This window comes from Crassostrea angulata, chromosome 7 (genome assembly GCF_025612915.1).
Source record: "Crassostrea angulata isolate pt1a10 chromosome 7, ASM2561291v2, whole genome shotgun sequence".
Classification (NCBI taxonomy): Eukaryota; Metazoa; Mollusca; class Bivalvia; order Ostreida; family Ostreidae; genus Magallana; species Magallana angulata.
Genome location: NC_069117.1, coordinates 51,734,042 through 51,752,392, shown reverse-complemented (window position 1 = coordinate 51,752,392; position 18,351 = coordinate 51,734,042). Strand labels below are relative to the sequence as shown.

Below are 18,351 nucleotides of genomic sequence, written 5' to 3'. Positions count from 1 at the left end.
AAAATGTTTGAAATTGTTTTTCTTTTCTTTTAAGAAGTTGAAAAGGGAAACATCCCCATCAATGTCCAGGTAATATTATATAAATAGTGCCTGTTTGGGAGGGTAACAGTTGAAATTGACACCCCGAGAAAACCATTGTCAACCGACGCGAAGTGGTTTTCGGGGGGTGTCAATTTCAACTATTATCCTCCCAAACAGGCACTATTTATTTTGTTATACTGAATGTCTTAATTTTTAAGAAAATTTTACTGCTTTTATATAGGAATAACGTGAATTCTACAGCGAACCGTACGCGCATAATTTTCGTGCATGTAACAATTTTTAATGTTACCCGTTGCTAAGTGCGTTGCTAACGCTGAGGGTAATAGTATATAAATAGTGCCTGTTTGGGAGGGTAACAGTTGAAATTGACACCCCGAGAAAACCATTGTCAACCGACGCGAAGCGGAGGTTGACAATGGTTTTCGAGGGATGTCAATTTCAACTGTTATCCTCCCAAACAGGCACTATTTATTTTGTTATACTGAATGTCTTAATTTTTAAGAAAATGTTACTGCTTTATATAGGAATAACGTGAATTCTACAGCGAACCGTACGCGCATAATTTTCGCGCATGTAACAATTTTTAATGTTACCCGTTGCTAAGTGCGTTGCTAACGCTGAGGGTAATAGAAAGAATTATGAACTGCGTCTTAACCAATCAGATTCCATTATTTAACATGAAAGTATAACAAAACGGATTATGAACTGCCTCTTAAACAATCAGATTTCAGTATTTAACATGAAAGTATAACAAACATTAATTGCCACCTGTTGCTATGAAAATAAGGCAAAGAAATAGGACAATTTGAACAATTGCAGGTGATTTTGATATGCTGTAATTCCTGATTTTAAAGAATTTTAGCAATTGTTTTTTGTCGGAACTTGTGAAAATATACCCGATTTTCAATTTATATCACTAATAGATTTGTTATGCAACACAGAAGTGTTGTTTCTACTGAAATAAAAGTTACGTAAAAATCACACTGAAATTCTGACTTGAAAAGGCCATAGCAACGGCAATTAAATATAGGAAATTTCAATTTTTTTTTCAAGTTGCTTTAAAGTTCAGAACACGCTTGTTTTATCTAACCAATATATATAATAGATATTTATACTTTATATGTGATTAATACCTATTCAAAAATGCCTCAAACTGTCAGAATTTACCGTATTTGTTTACCATAGCTACGGTTCTCAAATTTCATTTTTAAATTATTAATAGCACAATCATAATGTGTGCAATAAACTTTGTCCTGAAAAATGACAATTTTTTTCATGATATATTCTAACCTGGATACCCTAAATTGTTGTTTAATACTCACAATATATTCTCAAATAAGCATTAAAATGCTATACTATACTATACTATACTATACTATACTATACTATACTATACTATACTATACTATACTATGGTTTGCTACGCTACGCTACACTACACTACACTACACTACACTACACTACACTACACTACACTACACTACACTACACTACACTATCTTTATCCTCTGTTACCATGGGACCACATAGTAACAAATAAATGGTGTTAGGCTGTTTTTAATCATTCTAGTCTATCAAAATATCTTTCAAATGTTTCCCATATTTCTTAGAGTACACAGATAAAACATTAGAATTATATTATCTTTCGTTGACATTAAATGGGGCAAACAGTCAACCGTTTTCATGAGCTGACATAAATCGCCGGCCCTCAGCAAGCGGCTCCATACATGCACCTCTTCACTCTTATCATAACCTATCGACATGAAGGCTGGTCTGGATAACTGGGTAGACATCCTGATCCTGGTTGCCTACTTCGTGTTCGTATTTGTTGTGGGAATTTTGGTAAATTACGAAGAGTTTTTCTTCTCCTTGTTTTAGAGTTTTAAATTATGTTGCTGATATCGTATACCTGTTTCTACAGACAGTGTCTTACTTTCATTTTATTCTGATTAGTCCATATGGAGGAGAGACCGTTCTACAGCCAAAGGCTACTTTCTGGCTGGAAGGTCCATGCAGTGGTTCCCGGTAAGTTCTGTTTTCCTATGTCTTTAACAGAAATAAGATGCAGTGACATGTCTCACTTTCATTTTTTCGTAAAACAAAAATTAAAAGATGAGAATCTTAATTTATTTACGCAACACATATTTTAAATTGCAAAGCCGCGATTTTACATGTTTTGGGGCGTTTAAATGCAACTTTGACCTGATTTCTTGATAGATTGGTGCGTCTTTGTTTGCCAGCAACATAGGAGCGGAGCATTTCATTGGCTTGGCAGGGAGTGGGGCGTCTAGCGGAATAGCAGTTGTCGCATTCGAATGGGGGGTAAAAAGTGTTAGAAAGAAAATGAATAATTATTAATATAAATAAAAAATCTGAATTTAAATTACTAGTTTCTGTTGAAAGTCTTTTTAGATCACTCAGTTGTAAACTCAGGTAAAGTGAGCGTTTTTGAACACCCGATGTCCGGCGTTGTAGGATTTCCGTAACTTTCTGGACCGCTACATAAACCGAGGTCAATGTTTCACTGCCCAGTTATCTTAACTTCATAGTTGACAATTTAAAATTAATTAGTATTTTACCTGCTCGAGATGTGGTAATTTGCAAAGAAAACTAGACGTTTTGTATGTCCCAACTTCGATGGTGACGTTTTGTATGTAAAAAACTTCATCGAGTCGCCCACAAAGTCGCTTTCATAGACCGTTCACCCGCCGTTTATATTGAGTGAACTCATTGTTATTAAATGTATGTGCGGATCCAGAGGAGATGGGTCAGATAAAATATAACCAAATATAGGCCCAGGACTCTCCTCCCACCGGTAAACAAAATTATTCCTTGAACCTTTATCCCCAGGATTATTATTTTTGAACCCGCAATTAGATGGTTGAAATATCAAAATCTAAACTGTACTCAGGTGAGCACTGTGACTCATTACCATCTTGTTTTAGGCCGTGTTCTGCCTGCTGATGCTGGGATGGGTGTATCTTCCTGTTTATTTGACATCAGAGGTACTCAACTTAAAAAGCGAAAGTAATCATTAAAATGTAACACTTCAATAGTTAATTATTTGGCCACTCAAGACTTATACTGTTCATCAGGTTTCGTTAACTTATTTTAAAATTTAGACCTTTGTTCATAGCATGCAGAGGTTGAAAAAGGTAATGATAATAAAAATTACAACCTTTTAATATATCTTCAATAATCCCAAATTTTCAGATTGATTGATAACTTGAATGAGTGTTCTGTTTTGTTGATATTTAGGTCTACACTATCCCGGAATTTTTAAAGCGGCGATTTGGCGGGAAAAGATTACGAATCTATCACAGTTTGATACTCCAGTTATCCTACATCGTCACTAAAATCTCCGTAAGGAGAAACGCCAACTTCCTTTTGTTTTATGATTCTAAAAACAATAATCTTTCAAACGAGAGCAATGAAATCAGAAACAAAATTACTGTATTCAGAAAAAAAACGTGTTTGGTAATAAAACCAATCAACCAATGAGAACTCAATACAGTTTTGATAAAAGTAATGACTTTGATTGACAGGTCGACGTGTATGCCGGGGCAGTGTTTATCCAGCAAGCGGTGGGATGGAACACTTATCTCTCCATCTTTGTTCTGTTGGCCGTCACTGCTGCATATACCATACTGGGTGAGTTCCAGCATTTTTAGCAAACTGTATAATTTGTCTACTCCGGTTCACGTTAAAAGAACACAAATGGGAAGATAGGCGAGACCGTTTAGCGATATACTGTGTAAAAGAGTCTCTAAAACGTAGTAAGACACTGTAACATACTATACATATATTACATGGCGGCGAGGGCGACATACCAGAGGCGACAGGAAAGCTCTGAAGTGTTATGTCGCCCGATGCCGAAGGCACTCGAGGGCTTTCCGAGGGACAAATATTCTGGTATTGTCGCCCGAGAAGACATGTAACATAATTATGTAATATAACATTAATTTTTATTAAAAATCAAAATCAGTCTTTAAACATATTTACCTCATAAACAAGTGTATTTTAATTATTCATGCATCTTCATATCATACAAATCAACGTTTTGTAAAGGTCGATCGGTGCTCTCAATAAGAATGTATTTTTTCAAATTAAACAATTAAAGTAAGTCCTCTGAATAGCAGACTCTGTCCTGACGTTTTAGTTTTCGAGGAACTGTTTACGTTTACTTTGCTAAATTTCGAACCCAGCGTAATTAATATGCGGAATTATTGCACGCGATTTTAGTGATAATAGTTTTGGAAGGGCAATATATCTATTCCTTGTGAAATATAACTGTTTCTGCGAGGCCAATATAACTTTTTCCTGTGTGATTCAGCAATTTTCAGGGCATAGTAATTAATTTATTTCATCTGTATATATAGATATATCCTGTATCCTGATCTTTAGCTTTGGTCATTTTTGCAAGTTCAATGTCACTATAAAAAAACTGGTGCATCCATTAGTAATACAAAAGTAATTATATTTTCTTAGCGTGGGGGGGGGGGGGGGGGGTAAAATTTTTGAGCTTGCTCACAATACCTCTAGTTACTGTCAGAATATGAATTATGGTTTTTTTTAATGTGGCCTCGAAGTAGTACTAGTAATTTGTTTTTAACAGGAGGTTTGGCTGCCGTGATATTTACAGACGCTCTTCAAACCATCATCATGATTGTCGGAGCCACAACGCTCGCTATTATAAGTAAGAATAAACTCTTAAGGAAGTATTACAGCATGGATATTTCCAATTCATGTTGCTGTAAACAAAAAAGCAGAATGGATGGATACTTTTCTTGCAGGCTTTATAAAAGTTGGTGGAATTTCAGCGTTAATTTACAAATACTTTGAGGCCGTTCCTTCCCATAGCGATGGCTTAGTGATAAATGGGACCTCTGTGAATACAACCTATAATTTTACGGATGCCATCATGTACAATATCACACAGCAGTGCGGTCTGCCTCGGCCTGACGCCTTCCACATCTTCCGCGATCCTGTCAACTCGGATCTTCCATGGCCGGGACTAATAATTCGAACCACCTTTATCTCCACATGGTTCTGGTGCTGTGATCAGGTAATGGTTAAAATGACTATCGTAATACTGAGTACTTTCAATTTCAAATCATTAAGGTGTTTATAAGAAAGAACTCGGTCTGTTCTTCAACAGTTAATAGTCCAAAGAACGTTAGCAGCCAAAAATATTGCCCATGCCAGAGGTGCGACCATCTTCGCATCATACATCAAATTGTTGCCCATGTTCATCATCATTCTTCCAGGCATGATCAGCAGGATATTATTTCCAGGTAATACAAGTTAAGTTCAGCAGAGCAGCCACATGCAAAATTTACACGTGTTTTAAGGATAGGACATTTTGGGAACGTTTTGTTGAACAGTTCTCGTGTCAATAGTATAAAACTTGACAATCTCCTCCATGATTTTATAAACTTTGAGAATTTGAAATAATTGATCGCTTTTCGTGCGCTTTTCAGACACCGTGGCCTGTGTGGATCCAAAAGTCTGCATGGAGGTCTGCGAAAACCCAGCCGGGTGTTCAAACATCGCTTATCCTCAGCTAATCTTAGATTTGGCTCCAACAGGTACATGTACCATATCTGGTTTTTTGTCTATTTGATGATCGTTCAATAATCACAAAGTCTTAAAAAGAGTAAACAGGAAACAACTAATACATTTTGTAGGCATGCGTGGTCTGATGATGGCAGTCATGATTGCCGCTCTCATGAGTTCTTTGACATCGATCTTTAACAGCTCGGCAACATTGTTCACGATGGACCTGTGGAAACGACTCAGAGTGCAAGCCACAGACAGAGAACTGCTCATTGTTGGAAAGTAATCATTAAAATTTCTCTCTCTCTTTCTCTCTCTCTCTCTCTCTCTCTCTCTCTCTCTGTTAAATCAGCTGTTGATCAGCTTTTGAATGATTGGTTGATTTGATGATCACAGAATTTTCGTCGTGATTTTGGTGGGGGTCAGTATTTTGTGGATCCCCCTCATTCAGGCGGCGGAGGGTGGGCGCCTCTATTTCACCATACAAGCACTGACTGGCTACCTGGCTCCCCCTATCGGCGGAATTTTTCTTCTTGCCATATTTGTACCAAGAGTCAACGAACAAGTACGTCGTATTTGTACGCTGTGCGACCAATAACCATTTTGTGACTACACGTATTTACAAAGTTTGGCTCTTGATGGTATATTTCCCCTTGAAGTATATTTTTCGATGTGCAGGGTGCTTTCTGGGGAATGGTGATCGGCCATTCTGTTGGAATTTCCAGGATGGTTTTGGACTTCATCTATCCGTCCCCTAAATGTGGTGAGCAGGACACAAGACCCGGGGTGGTCGCTAACATCCATTTCACGTACTTCTCCGTGCTGGTACTGGGGCTCTCCTGGGTAGTCTGTCTGTTTGTTAGTCTGTTTACGAAGGCTCCATCAAAGGATGCGGTAAGACTTGGGGGTACACGATGAGGTGCACTGTTCTATAGTATTATGGCTTTCCTTTATCTCTACATACTAGTGTATGCCAATACAACGATTCTTGCAGCTAAGAGGCCTAACCTTTTGGACCACGGATAAGTTACTACCGCCGCCAAAAGGAGTCGACCTAGAAGCCGAGACAAATTATGACCCATCAGGTTTGACTTCTAAATCATGGAATTAAGTTTCGAGACAGACGACATTAAACAAATTCATTTGTAATTTTTATGGTATCAGTATGTTTATTTATATATTTTGTAGAATCAATCAAACTTCAAGAGAAGACAATTGTAGTGCAAGGGGATATCGGAGATGAGAACAGCACTGTTCCGGTTGGTGGAGATACCCCCTCCCCGGCGAAGATGGGGAACCGTCCGGGGCTTCGGAACAGGAGGAAGCTGTATATGACGAGGAAATCCAAGATCCTGTTGAACGTGAACGCCGTCGTTCTGGCCTCGGTCTTTGTGTTTCTCTACGCGTTCTTTGCGTAACTTTGATTTTCTCTTTGCGATTCAATAAAACATGTTATTATTTCATGCTTTTTAAGATTATTTTCGAATGGGATTGATTGTTGGGGGAAAACATATTGCAGTATATCAAGCCACTCACGTCTCTAGTGTTCATGCCAAAAACAATCAAATTTGTATAAATTTATTGATAAAAATGATACATGGGTATTTTAATACTTGACAGTAAACCAAACATATTTGACATTCACTGTTTATAAAACTTGCCAACTAAAGATCTTAAGATGACTTAAAAAGTGTATCTATTTATATAATAGTGTTGTGTTGTGCATGTACTATGCCTATAGTAGTCAGGGTTTGATACATAGTGCACGAGCCGGAGGCGAGTGCACTATGTATCAAACCCTGACTACTATTTAGGCAAAGTACATGCACAACACAACACTATTGTTATTATTATGCCGACTGTTGAATATACTGACGTGCTTTGCTATAAGTAGCTGTGACGTTCGAGTGTTGACAAGTCCCTAAAAATAATCACCGGAAAAGCAAGCTTTTTTTCCTCTTCAAATTAATCAATTGATTTGATTTTTTATTTAATCAACACGTTGTTGTACAATAAAAAGTCAACAAAGGTTTTTGTTCTTTTCAAGAAATGAGAGACGTTTGGCCTTACCGAGAAAACTGGAAATGTTTAGCAGACGAAATCTCATTGACTTTTTTTTCTTGAACATTCTTTATCAAGCGTCATTTAAAAAAACGTTTTTGTGATTCTCATGGAGAATTTCTTTGAAAAATGTTCAATCAATTTGTTCAAAAGTTTATAGAAAACTTTAACTTTAAAATTACCGCCAATAATGAAGTGTTTTTGGAAAAATGAATAATTTTAATTGCTTGATGTAAGTCGTATATATCTACGTTTTATATTTATAAATACCGTTGGTTATAATAACGTCTAATTTAGCGTAGCGGTAACGCGTGGGGCTTCAAGCTGGAATGGTTTTAGCGTCGTGAGTTAGAACCCCGCTGTCGGCGCTTGAAAGGTTTTCGTTGAAAAAATTTGCCGTGCTCTATTTCGGCAGAGTATGCTTACGCTATATAAATCCTTTGATACTATGCAAAAATAAATAAATAAATAAAATATTGAATATATAGTGACAAACTGACAGAAGGCATAATTAATATTGTATAGTACATAAATCTATTGTGGTATTACATGTATAAACAAAATGAATCTATATAAAGTGTATCTAAAAATGTTTACCATAATAAACTTACCTACAAAACATTAACCATGCAGAATCCCGTAATGAAAGAATGATATCCACAAAAATAAAAAAAACTCATTGAATTTCTTTTCCTGGAGTAAATATTTATATGTTGTAAATTATCGAACAAATTTAGACTTACAGAAAAGTTTACGTTGATAATTCAATTTCCATAGAAAATGTATCAAGAAACATGTAATTTGATCATGCCCCTCAGAATTAAAAAAAAGATTCTTTATTATTTTATTTATATGATTTTAGAAATCTTCAATTGTGTGATTAGATATTATTGAAATAAGTCCATGGCATTTTTACGTTGTTTCCATTTCATATAAATATACAAACCCTGCTTGCGCCCTAGCAGTTCGTCATTTGCGTTGTTGATGAAATTGCTGGACTATACGTCGTTACATTTGATTCGTAGTGTTATCACTGACAAAAACACTGGGAAATGTAAATATATTATTATATATACAAAGCTTGTAAAAACGTATGCAAACAATTATATAAAAATTTATCCAAACAAACAGTACAGGAATACAAAAGCGCCTATTAGAACACCGGCATTTATATTTAGAAACAGGTTAGTGCTCCTGTCCATGTAGAGTTTATTCGGTCTGATGGCCGTGTCGACCTCAATGTCCTTGTCTCCTTCGAGCTTCCTTCTGACGTCAAACTTGCTAATCACTGTGACTGTAGTTTCAATATCAGGGTCAACTGAAAACGGCAAATAATCATTAGATAAAGATGAAGTTTGAAATAACTTATTTACCATACTAGTATTCTGTACCACTTAAGATTATAAACTCAAACTTTTAATACCTCCCAGCATCAATTTTTCATTGGTTGATTTTCCTTCTTCACACTTTGGTCTGGGGCCTATTCGCTCTGAAGTCCAAAATGTCAATCCTTTGAGCTAGGTCAAACAGAATAAATTATATATTTCATTCCGTTTTAAATCAAATTAAATAAATCTATTGCGATATATAACGCTAACTACTTCTACTTTTCATAATTACTGAAATAACGTTTTTCTTAATCTTTCCTAGAATCCATCTTTTGGTTAATTTTTTTGAACTTGCGCCGTTTTATGATATTAAAACAATTCCACTGGTGACTTCATCGCAGTCTCTTACTATATCAATCAGAGACTGGCTTTAACTTCAAACATATCACAATATTATCATTAATTAAGGTACCGTACGTAATCACTGCACACGATAACATAAACAACAGCTGATTGATCAATCCAACTTACTTTCCTCCTGTCTTGAGCCTCAGTAACAAAACTGACCAACAGAATAATGACAGCAGCTAGAACTAGAAGGATGGCGGAGAAGTAGGTAAAATGTATATATTTGACCACTCCTGGGCGATCGTCTTCCTTACCGCACCCAGGGGACGGGTACACAAAATCCAAAACCATTCTTGTTAGTCCTACCAAGTGACCAATCAGTAGCCCCCAAAAGGCGCCCTGCAATAGAGTTATAACATGCAAAACCTTTCAGTTGAACCCTTCTCTGGGTGGACAAAAACACGCACCTGTTCGTTGACCCTTGGGACAAAGACGGCCAGTAGGAATAGAGAACAGATAGGGGGTGAGACGTAGCCGGTCAGAGCCTGTATGTACAGGAAAAGCTGTCCCTGCTGGGCGGCCTTAATCAGGGGAATCCACAGAATACTGATCCCGACCAAAATGACCACGAAAACTCTAAATAAAGGCGTTCTTAATTCACATTAGCTTGTATAGCTTGAACATTCACAACATATATACATGTACAGTGGAGCTTCATTATCCGGACGCATAAGTTCACAGCCCAATCATCCGGATATGTGAAGTGTACATGTAAATATCTCTTGTAAATTTGCTCTGTACTTACTTGCCCACAATAAGTAATTCCCTCTCTGTCGACTGTTTCCTTATCCGTTTCCATATATCCATGGTGAAGAGAGTAGAAGCGCTGTTAAAGATGGACGTCAAAGAACTCATTACTGCCGCCATCATCACAGCTACCATTAGACCACGCATGCCTGTTCATGAGTTTTTGAAATTTAACCACAATTAAGGTAATGCTTCGATACTCGTCGTTGTTTTAGAAACTCTCTTACCGATTGGCGCCAACCCCAGAATGAGCTGTGGGTACGCCACATTGGAACATCCGGCGGCGTTATCACACACCCTTAAACACGTCTCGGGGTCCGCGCAGGCAACAGTTTCTATAAAGATAAAATTCTCAAAAAATTTCAAAATGTAAGGTGAGCAGAAAATAAAGGTTTCTTTGTTGGTACTGGTCCTTTTGAAAATCGTTCGTACCTGAATAAAGCACTCTGCTGATCATGCCGGGCATAATAATCAGAAACAAAGGCAGGAATTTCAAGTAACCAGCTAGGATCGTCGCTGCACGGGCGTGTGCAATGCTTTTAGCGGCCAAGGTCCTCTGTACGATCACCTATGAAATCAATATACGCGGAAGGGTTGTAAATTCAAAATTGCTGATGATATATATTCCATATATAGGTAACTTACATGTATGTATATGCTATCTGATGTGATCTTTATCAAATTGAATTGAATTGTTGTTTAATTTTGAGTTGTGTTAAGTTGTACGGTGAACAATCCAACAATCTCCAAGCCAGAAGCCTCCCTACCTGATCAGCGCACCAATACCAGACTGACACAAACGTTGACCTGATTAAGATCCCGGGCCACGGGAGATCCGAGTTGATTGGGTCTCGTAAAATGTGGAATGCATCAGAACGAGGCAGTCCGCACGTGCTCTTTGTGACGTTAAACATGCTGGAGGTGATGTTGTATAGCACACTGCTGTTAGTGGAATTCGCCAACAGGATGTCATTAGGTAGTGCATGCGAAGGAATGGCCTCAAAATACTTTACCATCAGTCCTTGGATCCCTCCAACCTTCACAAAAGCTATTAGAGTGGAAATCATTAAGATGATATACAAACCTTGATATTATCCAGAAATTAAGAACTCGGCAGAGACTCACCCAAAACCGACAATGTAGTGGAGCCAATTAGCATGATGATGGTCTGAAGAGTGTCTGTAAAGATGACAGCCGCCAAACCCCCTGCAATTCAAATATTGTAACCAAAGAGAACCAAGAAATGGAATTTCTCTGAGGAAAAACAAATGACATGACCACAGGGTACCTATGACTGTATACACAGCGGTGACCACAAGAATGGCTGCTATGGAGATGTAGGTATTCCATCCCAAGGCTTGTTGAACAAATACTGACCCGGCGTACACGTCTACCTGAAAATTAGCTGCAGGACTGTAGCTCCCGGTCTGAAAAAATTCGGATGGACGACCTGGGAGCTACAGTGCCTCCCATAGTAAAAAACTGCAATTTACGGCGCACAAAAAATTGCGCTAAGTTTGGACTTATTAACCTTATTTTCACACAAATTCTGTAAAAATAATTAGAACCATAAAATTCTTCAGCAAATTTACTACTGATATCATCACTTTACTTGCCTCAGACCTTCTCTTAAACATGATAACCGACCTCGGAAAATGAAGTATGTTAATTTACGTCGAGATCGAGAGTCGCCATTTTTAAATGTAAACAAACATGCACCACTTTTAATTGACAGGGCTGAGGATGGTGTTTAAAAGAATATCAGAGGCAAGTGAAGTGACAATATCTGTAGCAAAATGTCCGAGGAATTTTTTGGGATTAAATATTTGTACAGAATGTGATCGTAGATGAGATTAATCAGTCAAAACCTAGCGCATTTTTTTGTGCGCCGTAAATTGCAGTTTTTTACTATGGGAGGCACTGTAGCTCCCAGGTCGTCCATCCGAATTTTTTCAGACCGGGAGCTACAGTCCTGCAGCTACCTGAAAATAAAAGTTGTACCAAATTTTGAATCTTAAACTTAAGTTCAACTCTTTCTTTGTTTGGAGACAAGATTAACTAAAAAATGCTAGCTCCTTGTTTTAAGGGTTACTATAGTTATAGAAATTACGCAGCGGAATTTTGACTTCTCATGAAGAAAGAGCATTTACAAGGTTTACCGATATTTTGGTTATTATGTTCAGAAACTGTAGCAGCAGGCTGAGATAGGTCCTAAGTCTGGTACCTCCAAATCTTTTGTTCAGATACTCAGGAATGGTAAAAATCTAAATGTGAAAATTATTAAATGAATTTTAGTAAAAATAGTTTGGTTTGCAATACCAAAAAAAACCCCCAAAAACAGCGTAAAATCTGTAATCAACTATTATGCCCCAGTCACACATTCATGGATGCACTTCGGAATGGATACAATTTGATACATACGAATTACTACGGATTTATACGGAGTTAAAACGGACTTCTACATTCTAAAACGGTTTAGTAAGTTTTTCTAAGGAAGTACTACGGTGGTTTCATCCGTAGTGGAATTTTGAACATGTTCAAAAATTGTTGCAGCTATACAAGTATTGGTACGTTTGGATACGATAACAGATGGAAAAGCCACGGGTCAATACATATCGCCACGAATGATTCAGGATCGCTTCCGTAGCTAATCCGGCATTTAATCCGTGAATGTGTGACTGGGGCATTAAGCAAAATCTTTTTCTAATGTGACATCTTTTTATTATTGTCTTAAACTATAATTGAGTAGAAGCCCATTGTCATTACAGATCAAAAATCCACTACTAAAAATCTGCATATGACATAACTTACACCGGAAGTAAGGTAAACTGGGAGGAAGACCCATCCAAGCAGTAGGAGGCAAACAGCTGACTGCAACGACAAACGGAAAAATACTACATGTATATAACAAAATTTTATTATTTAGCCTCAATTTATATGGATAAAGTGTAAAGACATCACTATACGTATTGATCGCTTTTTAACTAGACATTTATATTTTGAAAGATTTCATAACACGTACTCCCCACTCAAAGGCCACGACAGCAATGCCACTGGCCGCTCCGCTACCTGCCAATCCAATGAAATGTTCACTGCCGATATTACTGGAGAACAGCGAAGCACCTATCTGTAAAAGGTATGTAAGACATCTAGAACCATCATCTGTTATCAGAAGTTGAATGTACTTATCTCCAAGAAGCACCAACAACAATGCAAACACGACATCGTCGTTAGACGTTTGTTTTATTTGAATATGTAAAACGCGGCTTGTTTAAAACCCACATGACCATTAGGGAGAGGTCACATCTTAAGCATCATTTAACAAACACTTGAGGCGGTAAATAATATTTATCGCAGATTTTCTCACTTAATTTGTCCATTAAAATATTTGAAGGTAATATCAATTAAAAACTACGCAGAATATGAAGCTATAGGTAAAATCATTTTAAATAGTTTTGCGCAGTTGCGAATATCTAAATGCTTTACGTAGGATAAAATTTTAAGAAATGACAGTTTTACTGCACATAGTTGTATGCATATTCAATTATCATATTAAAATGTATTAAAGCGGATAATGCATGCTCTATACTCACAGGAAACCATAACATTGCCCTTCCCGCCAGAAAGTAACCTTGTGTAGTGGTCCGCTCCTTGCGCCAAATGGACTACAAAATGAGAAAACGGCGTAAAATGACCGGGTTACAAGTTAGGAAATAGTTTAAACCGTAACCAAGTCTCGAATCGCTGCTTACCCATATTCCAACTAAAAGAACAAAACCAAAGTACAGCACCACCACCAATATGTCCACCCAGTGGGTCAGACCAGCCTCCATTTTCCTGCAGAGCCGTCTCCGAAATATGTCGGGCAATGCTAAGTTTGTCGGTAAATGTCCCGTCAACGAATCTAGTGCTCAAAGAAAATAGTCCATGCGTGAGAGTTAATGCTGACGAATCTATTTTCAGTGGAGGGAATTTCTATGAATGATGTTTGATAAGGGTAATTTTACTATTTTACTATTGCTCATCAATGATTTGAGGAACATGTATAAAACACATGACTATGTCGAAGTGTTAAAGAACGCTTTTCCATCTTGCTTAACATCCACATAACGCGCCGCCTCGCCAACAATTGACCGTGCTTGTAACGCAACGTTTAACAGTACGTTGTCACATTAAAACAACGTCTGACAACAGGACGTTGCGTTTACACAAATTTCACAGGTTGTGTTTGCCCGCGGGACAACGTATTGTGTCAGGTTATGTAATCTTATTAGCATATTGAATTAAGTTATAATAATTTAAATTGTGCTAGTTCCAGCGTTTTTCTGAACGCGCTATTGAGCTTTTAAAGTTTGCAATAATTGGAATAACATGTCTGTGCGTGACAACGTAATTAACACAGGATCTCCGCCATCAACACCATAGACACAGCAAAAGATATACTGAAAACACAAAAATCAAAAACAGAACAATAATAATATCGTAAAAAGCTCGTGGTTGTCTGTATAGCTCATATTTGTTATGTAAAACATCTTGTAAACACAGCCAAAATTGGATTACACTCGTTGCTGAAGAAAATTACCCTATAGGAAAATTTGATATTGTGTTTTAATGTATGGGATATAGTGTTTTAAGAGTATGGGAAATAGTGGTTTAAGAGTATGGGATATACTAGTAGTGTTTAAGGAGAATGGGAAAGAACATTTTAAGAGTATGGGAAACAGTGTTTTAAGAGTATGAGATATGGTGTTTTAAGAGAATGGGATATAGTGTTTTAAGAGTATATGAGATAGAGTGTTTTAAAAGTATGGGTACAGTGTTTTTTTTAGAGTATTGGATATAGTATTTTAAGAATATGGGATATAGAGATTTAAGAGTATGGGATATATTGTTTTAAGAGTATGGGATATAGTGGTTTAAGAGTATGGTATATAGTGTTTTAAGATTATGGAATATAGTGTTTTTAGGGCATGGGATAGAGTGTTTTAAGAGTATGGGATATATTTGTTTAAGAAAATGGGATATAGTGTTTTTTAAGAGTATGGGATATAGTTGTTTAAGAAAATGGGATATAGTGTTTAAAGAGTATTGGATATAGAGTGTTTAAGAGTATATGGGATAGAGTGTTTTAAGAGTATGGGATTCAGTGTTTTTTTTAGAGTATTGGATATAGTGTTTTAAGAATATGGGATATAGAGATTTAAGAGTATGGGATATAGTGTTTTAAGAGTATGGGATATAGTGTTTTAAGAGTATGGGATATAGAGTTTTAAGAATATGGAATATAGTGTTTAAGAGCATGGGATAGAGTGTTTTAAGAGTATGGGATACAGTGGGTTTTTTAGAGTATTGGATATAGTGTTTCAAGAGTATTGGATATAGAGTTTTAAGGGTATGGGAAAGAGTATTTAAGAGTATGAGATATAGTGATTTAAGAAAATGGGATATAGTGTTTTAAGAGTATATGGGATAGAGTGTTTAAGAGTATATGGGATAGAGTGTTTTAAGAGTATGGGATTCAGTGTTTTTTTTAGAGTATTGGATATAGTGTTTTAAGAATATGGGATATAGAGATTTAAGAGTATGGGATATAGTGTTTTAAGAGTATGGGATATAGTGTTTTAAGAGTATGGGATATAGAGTTTTAAGAATATGGAATATAGTGTTTAAGAGCATGGGATAGAGTGTTTTAAGAGTATGGGATACAGTGGGTTTTTTAGAGTATTGGATATAGTGTTTCAAGAGTATTGGATATAGAGTTTTAAGGGTATGGGAAAGAATGTTTTAAGAGTATGGAATGTAGTGTTTTAAGAGTATCAGATATAGTGCTTCAAGTGTATGGGATATGTGTTTTAAGAGTATATGGGATATAGAGTCTTGAGAGGGTTGGATAGTCTTAGACAATTTTAGGCCATGTTTACCTCCTTGAAATGAAGAACTGTGTACATTTTTATTGAGATATAGAAAACGTTTAAATAACCAAAATATTAGTTTTATTCTTTACTAAATAACAGTTTATGGACAAAAATATCTCACTCAAAAATTAAGTAGATCAGAGGGATAATTTTGTTAACACCCTAGTTTCCTTAATTTATTGAATAACCTCCTATTCCACGTAATTTGCCGTCATACCGGTACTTATCATCAGTCTTCCCGAGTACATACAAACTGTGACCCTATTAGGATTTCCGGAGATAATTGTATAAAATAAATAAGTAATTGCGATTTTGAGAGTTAAATTTTCTTTAAGGAAAAAAGTATTCTAAAGTCTGTCCCAGGATATTTATGCAGAACGTTTGGAAGATTTTTAATTAAAATAAACATAACTGTGAAAGAAGTGCAATTGAAATAGATGAAAGGAAAAATTTCCCAGATAGTTTCATTTACGCACTATTATTTTTCACTCGGAAAAATTCACAGGAACGAAAACTGATTTCTTACGGCGATTGGAGAATGTTGACATCTTTTCTCAATTCGGAACTGGAAGTCACTCTGAATATCTCGCACAGTTTTTCAACGTGTTGCAATACACAGTCAACGTAAACATCACATTTCTTAGCTGTGTATTGAAACCCTGACGAGCTAGAGGGGGCGTTTCAAATGAGAAATTTCGAAAAAATTTCATCTTTTGAATGAACATTGTTTTAGCCCTGAGGCATTTATAAATATCTAGTAATTAAGCAAAATGTGAATCGAGGACATCTTGAGACAGAGTACAATGCCCTTGCCCTCATACCTTTCTTTGCCTTATATAACGTGTTTTCAAGATTTTTTTCCGTGATATACTAGTACATTTTTTTTTGGAAAATGTGTGTTAAATGCTATTATTTGCTTTATTACTCATACTTTTTATTTTTTTAAAGTTACATAAACAGCACGTTAACAGTACTAAAAGGCTTTATAGGACTAATATGTGTGTTACGAGCATTTTTGACCGGGTTTATCCATCAGGGATCTTAATGTTTAAACCAGATGTGTTGAATTTCGACCCTTAATTGTTGAAAAAATAAGCAGCGTCGTAGGTTTTTTGACTTTTTAAACCAATTTCATATTCAACAACATGAAAAGGTGAATTAATGAAGCTGTAATTTATTCAATAAAAAGTTACGTTGATACGTGTTTATTCTTTATTTAAATATCTTTACATTTCTGAGCAGTTATTTTGCTCGACAAGAAGGCACAAGCTAGCCTTTTTTCATTCAATAAAGATGACATCTGTTGGGGTTGAAATCATACAACTAAAGAAGATGGATGGATATGGCGTGTGAAATGGCCATACACGGTCGGACAAGCTACTGAAAATTTAAAGTATCAATAAATCTGATATATTTTTAAAAAATCATTTAAAACAATATACATTTAACATATCATTGATTTTTAACCTATAAACATGTTCAATATTTGAAATATGTTGACTCAAACAGGCGTATACGTATCAATACCTGCAAATACTGTCATTTTTTAGAACTTCAGGGCAATTTTTTTTCATAGAGTGGGTCTGTGCTCCATATTTTTCTAATAGTCTAAATAAGGTCTTTTGGAAAACAAACCGATTTCAATCAACAAAAACGCGCAGAGATGACCCACTTTACATTAAAAATGAAAAATAATACAAGTCCGTAAACTTGTGGTCAAAGTCATACATAATATTTAAACAGCCTACGTTGTTATGTCTGAAATGGCTCAGTGGTTAGAGTACCCGACAAAAGCTAACCTTAAATATAATTATAAGGTTTTTATGTTACGGGTTCGATACCGCAAAAATTTCTGGCAATATTTTTTTTCTTATCTTTTGTTAAATTTATTAAAAACTGAATATAGTTAGAAATTATGCGTTTGCAAACTTGTATTATAATATATTTGAATAGATTTAATTGGGAAAAAATAAATTCAAAATTGTATTTCACTACTAAACCGCATGGGCATTTGCGCCATCTTACTCCCCCATTTTCTTTATAAGAAATCAGGTACTAATGTAAACATAAGAAATAACTGTTACAGATTTTTAGCGGAAGGCTGACAATATGCATAAACGCTTCATGCATATAAATTCAAGTAACTTTGTAGTTACAGTCGATTTATTAACACTACAAAGCAAAAGAACTAGACAATAAGGGTAACATTATTGCCAAATAACAAAACTAAAAATAGAAATCATCAAATTTTCATGCATGTAAACTTTGAGATAGGATACATGAATCTTACGAAA

The 18,351-nt window shown here is 36.0% G+C and overlaps 3 protein-coding genes across 3 annotated transcripts in view; 2 read left to right on the top strand and 1 right to left on the bottom strand.

Annotated features, from left to right (window-relative positions):
* The first annotated feature begins 1,778 nt into the window (after positions 1–1,778).
* Positions 1,779–7,061, top strand: LOC128191597 (sodium/glucose cotransporter 5-like). The gene is made up of 15 exons (XM_052863742.1): positions 1,779–1,884; positions 1,996–2,067; positions 2,260–2,364; positions 2,988–3,047; positions 3,301–3,405; positions 3,588–3,693; positions 4,658–4,738; positions 4,836–5,107; positions 5,201–5,336; positions 5,523–5,630; positions 5,730–5,880; positions 5,995–6,163; positions 6,277–6,492; positions 6,593–6,683; positions 6,787–7,061. The coding sequence occupies exons 1-15, from the start codon at positions 1,804–1,806 to the stop codon at positions 7,014–7,016; spliced, it is 1,983 nt and encodes a 660-aa protein (XP_052719702.1). The 5' UTR covers positions 1,779–1,803; the 3' UTR covers positions 7,017–7,061.
* Positions 7,062–8,757: 1,696 nt separating this feature from the next.
* Positions 8,758–14,074, bottom strand: LOC128191598 (sodium/glucose cotransporter 5-like). The gene is made up of 15 exons (XM_052863743.1): positions 13,895–14,074; positions 13,736–13,807; positions 13,165–13,269; positions 12,954–13,013; positions 12,302–12,406; positions 11,431–11,536; positions 11,268–11,348; positions 10,910–11,190; positions 10,575–10,710; positions 10,370–10,477; positions 10,141–10,291; positions 9,803–9,971; positions 9,519–9,734; positions 9,083–9,176; positions 8,758–8,977 (listed from the first exon to the last, which is right to left on the bottom strand). Exons 1-15 carry the CDS (start codon positions 13,973–13,975, stop codon positions 8,775–8,777), a joined length of 1,968 nt encoding a protein of 655 aa, XP_052719703.1. The 5' UTR covers positions 13,976–14,074; the 3' UTR covers positions 8,758–8,774.
* A 2,601-nt stretch (positions 14,075–16,675) lies between these two features.
* The window catches only part of LOC128156214 (FAD-dependent oxidoreductase domain-containing protein 1-like), a 312,439-nt gene continuing 310,763 nt past the window's right edge, over positions 16,676–18,351 (top strand). The window contains exon 1 of the mRNA XM_052818272.1: positions 16,676–16,694. The gene's annotated coding sequence lies outside the window, so the exon portion shown is untranslated. The remainder of the gene's footprint in view (positions 16,695–18,351) is intronic.

Bases quoted from the DNA above. Each gene is read 5' to 3' on its own strand.
- LOC128191597 (XM_052863742.1), top strand. From the start codon at position 1,804: ATGAAGGCTGGTCTGGATAACTGGGTAGACATCCTGATCCTGGTTGCC. The intron at 3,048-3,300 runs GTACTCAACTTA...GTTGATATTTAG, and splicing joins CTGTTTATTTGACATCAGAG to GTCTACACTATCCCGGAATT. The intron at 4,739-4,835 runs GTAAGAATAAAC...CTTTTCTTGCAG, and splicing joins CACAACGCTCGCTATTATAA to GCTTTATAAAAGTTGGTGGA.
- LOC128191598 (XM_052863743.1), bottom strand. From the start codon at position 13,975: ATGGAGGCTGGTCTGACCCACTGGGTGGACATATTGGTGGTGGTGCTG. The intron at 13,014-13,164 runs GTACGTGTTATG...TTGTCGTTGCAG, and splicing joins TCGTGGCCTTTGAGTGGGGA to TCAGCTGTTTGCCTCCTACT. The intron at 11,349-11,430 runs GTACCCTGTGGT...TTTGAATTGCAG, and splicing joins CGCTGTGTATACAGTCATAG to GGGGTTTGGCGGCTGTCATC.